General features: G+C 35.5%; 1 protein-coding gene across 2 annotated transcripts in view; it reads left to right on the top strand.

Annotated features, from left to right (window-relative positions):
- Positions 1-12,109, top strand: part of LOC140786575 (uncharacterized) — a 57,460-nt gene that overhangs the window by 38,039 nt on the left and 7,312 nt on the right. For both annotated transcript variants that reach the window (XM_073135093.1, XM_073135095.1), the window contains 3 exons: positions 1,020-1,192; positions 1,419-1,608; positions 2,365-2,464. In XM_073135093.1, the coding sequence (XP_072991194.1) occupies positions 1,020-1,192; positions 1,419-1,608; positions 2,365-2,464 (463 nt within the window). The remainder of the gene's footprint in view (positions 1-1,019; positions 1,193-1,418; positions 1,609-2,364; positions 2,465-12,109) is intronic.

Raw genomic sequence — 12,109 nt, forward strand, 5'->3', positions numbered from 1 at the left:
CGAGAGCAAAGTTTGCCAATGTATTTGAACACCCTCCCCGCTGTTCGAATGTTTGAGATGCAAAATTAGGGTTTATTTTCAAGAGTTTGTTTAGTTTAGGAGTCTATTTTAATTTTTAAGTGATTAGTCGGATTGAGAGATCATTTATAGACTATTTACTTGAGTTTGGCAAGCAATAGAGTATTTTCTTTTCTATTTCTTCTCTCTCAAGTCTATCAGGGGGCTAGGGTTTGTTGGTTTCTTCTCTTTACATCCATTAAAGCTGTTGTGGTATTACTTGATAGATCTGCCAGGGCACATCTTGTCATTTCACAAACATGTATTTGTTGTGTTATTCAATTATTGGATTTGGATTCTTGTAAGTTAGATGTTGGTTATGTGCATTATAATATGATAGAAATTTAAGTGACTGTTGACATGGTGATGTCTTTCTTATTGCATTTGATTAGTAAGCCCTAGCCGCACAATTGTTTGACATGACTTTTTTTAAAGCTAGACTATTGAATTTATGAGAATTATTCTGAATACCATTATTATTTTAATGATTGTAGACTGTGAGACCTTTAAGTTAAATAAATGCTCTCTCTCAGTTTCAAGGGCACACCTTTTTTTAATGATGGCAGAATGTGATATCCATGAACCGAAAATGAATGAATATTAACATGATCTCTAATGATATTCACTCAATTTGAGGACAAAACTTATTTTTATGTTGGTAAAATGTAGAGACCCTTACCACATATAATATCGTGGCAAGAATTTAATGGGCCTAACACTCTATTGGGTATAGTCTGATTGCAGCCAGTCATGCCCTTCTATTATAGAGTTAGTAATAGGGGGTGTGACAATTTGAGTGAAGGAAGGGCGTCTAAGAATTAAATGTATTTGATTATTCTTATATTATCTGTAATGATCCTATGTTAGAATTGAAGCTCTGCTTATAAAAAGGAAATTCAAACATAATAATTAGAAGCGTATAACTTACACATCTGGTCACACTAATGTTGACTATTTATCAGGCTTTCGCTCTCAGAGGATCCTGCTTTGACAATGGCCTTCTCAGTGGCTCGGCGTGCGGCAGCTGTTCCACTTTTGTTAGTGAACGGCACATATAGGTCAACTGTTCGTGCCTATCTTGATTCCTCCATTCTCCAACATCAATTGCAGAGGCTAGGTGATCACGCTATTAAAGGTATTCTTTCAGCCTAAATGGTTACATCATGATATTTGTTTTGGCATCTTCAACTTTATTCTGGTCCAGGAAGTTCATTGAAGTAGGTTTTGTCTGTCCTGTCCATAGCTAAGCAACTTCAAATTGATGTATCTCTTACCATCTCTGTGTAGCAGACAAGCTATTTTCTGTCTTTGGAGCACATTGTTGTAGCTTTGTCTTATTTGCTCAATTTCATCTTATGTAGGAGCACATTCAAATACTAGGTCAACACTGGAAGTTCCGATATTTTGGTTTATACACAGTGATCCACTATTGGTTGACAAACATTATCAAGCAAAAGCACTTTCTGACATGGTTATAGTTGTTCAGTCTGAGGTATCATCATGGGAAAGCCACTTGCAGTGCAATGGAAAGTCGCTTTTATGGGACTTGAGGTCAGGACATTCTGAGATGTCTCTAGAAATGTCTAGCTATTTTGTGGATCACTATCTGCATCTTTCTGAGAATCCAGACTATCTATTCTAAAAGTTTTATGCCATGATACCATTTTCTCATATATGCTTGTAGTGGGTTAATGTAGCTAATCACTTTATTAATGCATCTGTTCTATTTAATTGGCTAGCACATGTCAAACATCGGCGCATAAAGAGATAGAAACATAGTCACCATATGAGTATTGCAAAGCAATCAATTTTAAGCTACATACTTATGAACTTATATACATAAATATATTTCATTTGCTTGAGAACCATATTTATAACTTGTGATAGTAAAGAACCAAGCAAACATCTCTCTTTTGTTCATCTACAAAAGATTTCATATTTCAACAGCAAATATGTATTAACTAAATGCTAGAAGAGACATGAAAGAAGCCATCTAAATATTGTTAACTTTATCACTAGTTTGCAAGACATTGCATTTTTATGCAATTTTATGTGTTTTGGCAGTAAACTTAACAAGTATGGCAAAGTCAGTAACTTTCTGCCAATCGGAACAAAAAGAATTTGTTTAATTCAATTATGGGAAAGATCTTACTACATTATGGGAGTGTAATTTGTTAGCCTTTTGTAAAATTTCTGTGAACACCTGTCAGTTTTGTAACTGTTACCACTAGTTAGTGTTTTATTTGTTAAATTTTGATGCATCTCAATATTATCGGCAGCATTGATACCTGTTAACTTTTCCCACAGAAAACCTATTAAAGCTGCCATTTCTGCTACTGCTGAACATCTAGCTGGTTTGCTTCCTTTTCACCTTGTTTATAGTCAAGCTCATGAATCGGCAATCGAGGTTTGTGAATTGTCCCATGTCTCTCTTATTCATCTATTTGGCATGGTTGGCTAATATTTAAGATATATATGCAATTTACAATCATATGAACTTGAACTTGGTTTAGAGCAATGATGGTTGTGTCGACTGGCGTATGCCGTGCCGGCGGCGTACCGGCATGTGGCACGAGGGGTGCCGTACGGCACCCTTCCTAGCAGCACTTCACTGAAGACTTTTGGTCGTTACTATTGTCGTCGCTCACCGTCGGGCCGTCATGCCCGAGGTCACCGATCGCAATGCAGATGCCGCAACCTATACTAGCTCTAGGAAGAAGACGACTTGAGTGGGTCGGGTCGTCGACTAGATCCGCAACTTAAGTTTTTATTCGAAATCGACTTGACCCACTCGGGTCATCTTCTTCCTCAAGTCAGCAAAAGCTAGGGCATCCGTGTCGCGATTGGCAACCTCGGGCACAATGGGCAAGGTCGGCGGCAGCGACGACGACAAAGCGCTATTAATCTCCCTTTCTTGTGGCACGTGCTGTGCCATGGCACAGCCATCCATGGTTTAGAGTTTAGACTTTACATGATATAAATCTAGAGAAAATCAAAACGCTATTTTTATTAGTAGCAAAGTATGGACGAATTACTTAGCTGCATTTGTTCTAGAGGGTTCTCATTTAGCTATCTTCTTCTAGATTATACCCTTATCATGATATCTAATGTATTTTCAGGTTCCACAACTGAAAGTTGGTCGTCTATATTTGCTTGGTTTTAGAAACAATCTGCTGTGATGAAGTTGTATCTAGGGTAACCTAGGTAAAAGAAGTTGTATCTAGAGTAAGCTATGTAAAAATGGAAATCCATTTTTTTTTATAAGTGCTAATGAGCACAATATGTGATGCTTCTAAGAGCTTGGATTGGTGATACCTATGTATATCTTGATACTCATAAATTATTAAAGCCCTGAGAACTGTCACAAGAAGCTTTGATATTGATATTGCTGCTATATTTATTCACATCTTTTCATTGAAGAGCGGGCAAAAAGTATGACATTTATCCTATTCTTCGATTTTCTCAATTCATGAAAATTAATATAGGAGCCGGACAAACATGAAATCTTGTCTGAGATCAATTCTTTTTATTTTCTCCTTAGTGTTAGTTTGGAGGCCCCATGCATTAGACCTCTTTTTAGGATTTAGTGTAAATAAACAAGGACATGACACTATATGGATACACTAATACGATATATCTTGAAAAACAACTATCATAAGTTAAGGACAAGTCATATATATATATGTATATATACACACACATATACTTGTATTTCATTTGGTTATGATTATTGCCATAATATCTCAGAATAAGTACCTTAGCAGTTAGCAAAACTCCAACGTATTAGCAAAGCTGAGCATATATGGCAAGTCGTTAATTTTTACTAGTATCAAGATCAAGGAAGGATATCTGACCTATAAATCATGAGCTGATTGTGGCATGAAATACTTGTATGGGTCTGCTTTAATTCTAGAACATGCCCAATAGCTTAACATTTAGGATAAACTTTTATTACAAAAATAACCTTTCTTTCATAAAGGGGAATTTTAACTTGACTTACCTTTGAACTTCTATAAAAATAACCTCTCTTTTCCTTAAATTTTGGAAAATATGGGCTTTTACAGTTAAACTTTTTTTGAAAAATTTGGATATGTAAAATATCTTCCATGTATCGGTCACGTATCAATTGAGCTAGGTTACAAAGCTAAGTGAATGCATTAGCCTATCATATTTGATTAGGTATCTGACATGATATGGATAGTGTATACAAGTATTTGTGCTTCCTACCCCATATCAATACTCATCACATCCTTTTCTTTCTGAAAGTTATTAGAACCAAAGTTCTCAGTTTCACCTGATCCTAGTCCGGATCAGCCAGAATGGATCGGCTATAGCCGTTCCTAATCTATACTTGAAACCAGTAATTTTACTGGTTTTAAGTTAGAATCAGTGTTATTCGGCCAAATCAGACCAGTTTTGGAGTTGCTTTCGCCGAAATGGGTGCATTTAATCCTTAAATGGGTCTGGACATGACCCCAGATCGAAACCAATTTAATAAGTCATAACAACTTTACCTTTCTCTTCCTCTTTCTCATTTTCATCTCTCTCTCTCTCTCTCTCTCTCTCTCTCTCTCTCTCTCTCTCCTGCAATCTCCCTTGATGCATCCCTCTTGATCCGGCGACGACAAACAGCAAACCATGTTCTTTTCCGGTGTTGTTGACCTCCAACGAGTAATTCTTCGGTCAGGTGAGAAGTTTTTCTTTCTTTTTTCTTTGCTTAGTGTTTTCTTTTCTTTCTTTTATTCCATCTCTCTTTTTGCTCCTCCCCTCTTCCTTTGCTGCTACAATATTAGAGAGAGAGAATGGGGAGAGATTAGAGAGGGATGGGTGATTTTTTATTTATTTCCTATTATTCTTTTCTAATTTTTTAGGATTTTTCCTACGTTTTAGATTAATTTTTAAAATTTTCACAACCATAAGTTCCTAGCAACAAGTTCACAATCATAAGAAATAATATGATAAAACATATCAAAATCATAAGGTCCATAACAAATAACATATAATCAAAAATTCAAAATTATCAAGTTCATAACAAGTTCACAATTATAACATAAAGACTATCTTCTAATCTTCTTCACAATCTATGGGAGGAACTTCATCTATCAAAAGATTATCATCGGAATCATCATCAAATTCTAGCTCAACATCATCCTCATCATCTGTTTCTTCATCCGACTCAATTAATTGCTCATCTAGAGAAGTGGAAGGAGTGCTACTAGTAGTAGCTTGAGTAGATCTAGTACTCCTCCTTGATCTTAAATATTCTTCGGCTCCTGATGCTTCTATCACCATCTCCCAAGTTAACCCTTCACCTGGAAAGACCTCTTGCTCTACATGATCATTATCCAACCATTCCCTTGCACTATTTTTTTCTTTTGAAACAACTGGATCCTTCTCTTTCGCTATCTTTCAATCCTTTATTCTTGCATTAAATTGTATATAAACAAGATCATTTAGCCTCTTTACTTCCAATCTATTTCTCTTCTTTGAATGAATCTGAAATCATTAAATCAAATACTAAATCAATTTGATAATAAAATTCATCAATTTAGCTTAGTCAATACAATGATTAATGATATATTACCCATTCAAAGGAGCTCTAATTTCTTTCACATTCTGAGGAGCTACATGTTAAATTAAGAATCTTAACCGCCATACATTTCAAGTAGGAGGCACTGGTTCCATATATACTCCACCAATGAGCTATAACCATAAAAATTAAAAAGTAACTTAGTAACATATAAAGAATAAAACTGTAAAAGACATGTTTTACACTTTTACAACATATGCTAATTAATAATTATTACCTGGGTTGAATTCATCATTGTTAACTTCTCTTGTTAATCTTGCTAGCGATCTTCCAAATATCCCAGTGGCATCCTTATATGCTTTCATCTCCACATTTGAAATGTGGACTTGAATGGTTTGATTTGGATAAAAGTTCTCAATACAACTAAGAACACCATCCATTACATTAAAGTTAGTCTCCATCTCATCCAAATCTCTATAAAAATAGTATGGATTTAAGTAATATGCAACAGCGTGGAGATGTGTATCAAGCTTTCCATTTGTGCAGTGATCAATTGCATCTAGAAAAGGCTTGGAAGATGTCTCATTATTATTGAAAATATTCTTTATTTTTTTTTTTGACATCTTTCAATCCACCATATATGAATTCCATTGGTGGCTTTCTTTCACCATTAACAACTCGTAGCAACTTCACTAAAGGAGTGAATACTTTAACTGCTAATGACACTTGCCTCCAAAATTGGTTATTGAGGATAGTAGAATAAACCCTCTTTCCTTTCGCAGTTTTTGACCATTTGCAACTTAAAAATTCATCGGAAGTAAACATAAGCCTTAATTTTTCTTTCTTCTCCGAAAGACTCTGTAATGTGAGAAATGAAGTGGCAAATCTTGTAACCCCGGGTCTCACGATCTCCCTTTTTTGTGTAAATTGACGCATCAAACTCAATGTTTTGTGATGTCCATAAATGAACACAGTGATTTCCCTTCCACGTTCAATTGAACCCTTAATCTTTCATTCCTTTGATATCATCTCTAACATCAAATCTATATAGTGGGCAGCACAAGATGTCCAATATATACGAGGATAATTTTGCTTTAGCAATCGTGCAGCTGCTAAATTAGCAGCAGCATTATCAGTCACAACTTAAAGTACATTTTCCTCTCCCACTTTCTTGATACCCTCAACAACAATATTGTGAATGTATTCACCTGTATGTGAATTTTTAGAACAATCAACTGAACGTAGAAAACTAACCCCCAGCTCACAATTGACACATAAATTCATAATGCTTCTTCCTTTTTGATCTGTCCAAGCATCAGTTAAAATGAAGCAGCCATTTTTCTTCCATGTAGCTTTATGGTTCTCCAAATCATCATTTGTTTTAGCCACTTGCTTCTTCAAAAGTGGCTCATGTAACTCATGCATAGTTGCTGGCTTGAACCCCGGACCATACTGACCAACTGCATCCATCAAAACATGAAATAATTTATCAGTAACAGCATTAAAGGGAATGCCACACTTATAAACCCAATGAGTTAAGTACATTAGCACTCTATCTCTTTGTTCTTTTGCAAAAGTATCTTTTATACTTGTCTGTACCATCTTCCCCCGCTCTCTAATTAAAACTTCTGGATCAATAGATGTGTATTTGTCTAAAGGAACTCTACTTCTTGGCCTTTTACTTCCAACTTCTAAAATTTCTGGATCTTCATTTTCTCCAAATATATTTACTTTTACTCTCAATTCTGCTTTCTATTTTGATTTATCCTCCTTTCTTCTTTTGTTCCCCTCTATATTCTCTTTAATAACTTTTTTTGCCTCATCTGTAGCTTTTGGACAAGGCTCAACATCATCTCTAACATGAGCAGTATCCTTCTTGAATCTACTAATTCCTCTCTTAGTAACCTTCCCACAAAATCTACATTTCACCGTGTTGGCATCAATTTTATTTGGATGGTATCCATATTGCCACCCTGGATCATTGGAGCCAACAGGTACAAAAAATTCAGATAAAGTTGACCCAACCATAGACGGTGTTTGAGAGGAATTAGTGGTCATATTTGACTACCTGTATTCTGTAATGAAATTGGGCAAAAAAAAAATATGATTGATAATTCATAATTCACATTTCAGATTTTAAAATAGTAATTAATTATTGTTTTACCTTCTCTAGTAAGATATTTACTAATTATTGATTACTAATTTACTCTTTAGTTAATACTTAATAACTTAATCCAGTAATTCACTAATTCAAGAGAAATGTTAGAAACAGATTAATACTAAAAGTTAACTCACTGTTAAATCTTAATCTATAATCTTAATTTCTGAATTAATTAGAGGAATTAAGAAATAAGAAACAGGGTAATCTTAATCTATAATCTTAATTTTTGGCGCTCAGGTGGCCCGCCAATACGGCAGACCGCCTTTGTGCCAATGTAGAGACATTTTTTTTAAAATTTTTCTATTTCCATCAATTTTTATCAAATCAACTTTACTTATTTTTTAAACAACCATGATATGACATGTGAAACTTATTTTTTTTATTTTTTCTTATTTCCATCAATTAACTTGTCATTTGTCATTTTTGAAATGACAACTTATTTGTCATTTTTTTAAATTAGAATGATAACTCATTTGCCAGACCTAGACAACTACAAAATCGAATTTATCAGAGACAGAATAAAAAAAGGGACCATCTCAAACTCAATATGATTACAGTCAGATGAGGGAAGGACTTGAGTCTATAGGTAGCAGGACATCAGGAGAGGTGCGCCCACAGAATGATATGAGTTCATCATCATTACCATCATATCAATCACACCTACCAAAGCCGCAACACCTTTATTATACTCCATATCCACAATCTGTATATGCTTATGGTGTGTCTGTGCCTGTGCCGATACCGGTCGTTCCTGTGCATATTCAATATTCATATCATATCATCGAAGAATTATAAAATTTTTATTTGTATGAAGACTATGTGAGATGTTATAACCAAGGATTCCAGTTTCGGCCGATCCCGAGTGGGATCGGCTGAAATGGATCGGGATTGGCTATAGCCGATCCCGATCTAGGCCGAAACCTGTACAGGTGGCTAGCAGCAGCAGACAGCTGCTGCTGCAAGCGGCTGCAGTTGCTGTTGTCAGTAGCAGCTAGAGAGAGAGAGCGAGAGAAAGAGGGAGAGACAGAGAGAGAAAGAGGAAGAGAGTGAGGGAGAGAAAAGGAGAGAGAGGGAAAAAGGAAGAGAGAGTGAAGGAGAGGGAAAGATTAAAAAAAAAAAAGGGTATGAGAGAGAGAGAGGGAAAAAGGAAGAGAGAGTGAGGGAGAGGGAAAGATAAAAAAAAAAGAGGGTGAGAAAGAGAAAAAGATAGAAAAAAAGGAGTGTGGGAGAGAATAGATACTTTAGACTAACAGTTAGAGGGATAGGAAAGAAGAGAGGAAGGAAAAGAGATTTTTACTTTGTAGGCTTTATATGTCAGTAATTATTATTTCTTATTTTCTTATAATTTTTTTAAAATTTTTAGAAATTTCTCAACATTTTTAATAATATTTAAAATTTTATTTAATTAAAATAGTCCAATCCGATACAGACGGCCAATACAGCCGATACGTATCGTTTTTCCGGACGGTCGATCCCGATCCCGATACTGATTTTTGGAACCTTGGTTATAACGAGCAATATTATCAGTGGATGAGTTTTGAAGAATATTGACAATATTTAACGCAACATTTCGGTGTTATTTTTATGCCAGCAAACGAGGTCTTTGATCCTCCTCGTCATTCTACGTTCAACTAGATATTAGTTTTAATTATTGAACTATTATCAATTATATATTGAATTATCTATTATGTATTGAATGTTATTATGTGTTCAATTATATTATGGAGTATTCAATCATATTATGGAGTGTTTAATCATTAATATTAATTTTAATGAATGTATTTAATCATATTATGTGTTGAATAATATTTATATTCAATTGTTGTTTTATCTTTAATAAAATAGGTTATTTATAAAAATAATCTAAAGATAAAATATTGTAATGTAGATTTTAAATTTTAATACATATATTTAGACAAAAAATCAAATATTGACATATCAAAGACCAAAAAATATCTTTAAATATCCTAAAAAATTTATTAAAAACATTATAAATGTGTGCAACTGGCACGGGGGGCGTGCCACTCGACACGCCCCGTGCCGACCGGCACGTGCTGTGTCGATGGTGGCACAGCACGGCACGTGCCACTGGCACGGCCATCACTGGTATGAAGTACAAACTAAATAAGCTCTATTGGAAGGACCAAAGGACATAATGACAGTCAAATTCCAAGCCAAGTGCTTGCTTATGCTTTATGTAGTGGTTCGGCTTTAAATCCTTCATTCCTCCTTGGTTGAAGAGCTAAGACTGCACAGGAAGCGAATAAACTTGCGAGGACTTCTCTTCCCTGCTTTGTCCTCTCCTTTGTCCAAGGGAGAAACTGCATTGCTTTCCTTTGGTAGCTCTTTGGGTTTCCCACAAAAGTCTAGTGGAGATTGGTGGTTGTTTGGCAACTTGAGTCAATGAGTCTCATTCATTCTTGCCCAAAACAAGTGGGCTATTCATGGAGGTGCCACTTTTGTTCAATTGAGTCTATGTTCTCTATTTCCCAAATCCCATTCGTTCATCAGGCCTTGTTGATGTGGATGTAGTTTCACAAATTTGTTGGCTGTGTGTGGTGCCTATATATTTTGTGAGGACAGCATGGTAGAGGTTGGCTTCAAACAAATTGCTAATCTGAGTTTATTATCTTTGACCTTTAGTATACTCAATAACCTTTGGGATTAGTATCAGTTGTCCGAAAAAAGCTGCTCGTATCGGATCAAACTATTTTTTAATTATATAATTCTAAATATTATTTAAAAATGTAGAAATTTCTAAAAATATAGAGAAAATGAGAGAAAAATAAGAAAAATAATATTTACTCACATATAAAGCCTAAAAACTTAAAAAATATATTAAGTTACTGAAAATTTAAAATTTTGATGAATATCGAGCTCTCTCTCTCTCCTCTCCGCTCAAAATTTAAAAAAAATACTCATAGACAAGATTCCTATTTTTTTTACTTTCCTCTCTCTCTCTCTCTCTCTCTCTCTCTCTCTCTCTCTCTCTCTCTCTCTCGGCTCTCAACAACTGCTGCTGCTGCTTCACCATAGCAGCAATAGTAGAGGTCGTCGGATCTACTCGATACAAGAAAGAGAAAGAAAGAAGAATTAAAAACTGAAAAAAAACTAATAGAAAAACTCATTTGAAGTCGTCGAAGAATGTCACCGAAGGTTTTGATCGCCGGAGATCTACTCGGTCGCTGATGGAAGAGGTGAGAAAGAATAGAGAAAGAAAGAAAAGAGAGAGAGGCAGGTGGGGGGTGGGGTCCAGGTCGGATCCCACCCATTCCCTATCCGTTTTGGGCGGGATTGGCCGAAACGGCATATACCCCATAGCGAAAACTAGCCCAACCGGCTGGTTTCAACCAGGATCGGGATCGGTCGAAACTGGGAACCTTGATTATGGGTATAAAGAGAAGTATGTGCTTTTATTTTTTATTGCAGACCAAAGGTTTGGGATCATCTGACTTTACATGAATTGGGCTGTTACTTGCTCACTCCCTTTCCCCATCCCATTTAGGGGATTCATCAAAAGGATCGGCTCATTCTAGTCTGAACTTTTTGGTATATATTCATTATCTTAGAAGAGACCCTTAGCAAATTGATCTTTGGATTGCACTACATCATATAGTAAAGTCTCCCTTCCCTAGGTTATTGTAAGCTCATTCATATGTACTCTCAACCAAATGCTAGGATAGCCCAAAGTTGAAGGTATCTTATTTGGCCTAGTTGTGCGCACAAGGTTGATTCAGGCTAAGGGCGCGTCTCACTCTATAGGTGGTGAATCCGTGAGCCCCGAATGATTAAGGCAATGTGAGACAATTCTAGGAAAGGTTTAGGCAAGGCATGGCTCAAGAGATATGAGATTTAGGATTTTGACATAAAGAAAGCCTCGTCTCATAATAGGCTGGTTGGCTGGACTAGATCTAGCCGGATAGGGCTTTTGATTGTTCGATCCCCTTTTTGGTACAAATATGAGTTTTTCACTTGACTAGAGAATGAGTTTAGGTCTTACTGAGACAGGGCTATGGAGTGGGTTGAGAACTAAGAAGCATGAGCATAGACACGAGACACGGATATGACACGATACTAACATGGGGAGATGATAAATTTTGAAAAAATATGACATGATACGTTTAGGACACGGCAAAATAAATAAATAAAATAATTATATATATTATTGATATGTCTAAAGAAATATTTTTTTGAACTTATAATATAAATACACAGGCATGCATAAATTATTCATGAGAGAAAAATTAAATCTACACAATACCACAAAGTCAAAAATGATAATGCTAATACATAATAATACAATTCAATATTATGATAATACATAACTAACTCTCATTAGGTAACTACAATGGATGGCATAG

This window comes from Typha latifolia, chromosome 4, assembly GCF_019914945.1.
Source record: "Typha latifolia isolate L0001 chromosome 4, TyphaL0001v2, whole genome shotgun sequence".
In the NCBI taxonomy this organism is placed as follows: domain Eukaryota; kingdom Viridiplantae; phylum Streptophyta; class Magnoliopsida; order Poales; family Typhaceae; genus Typha; species Typha latifolia.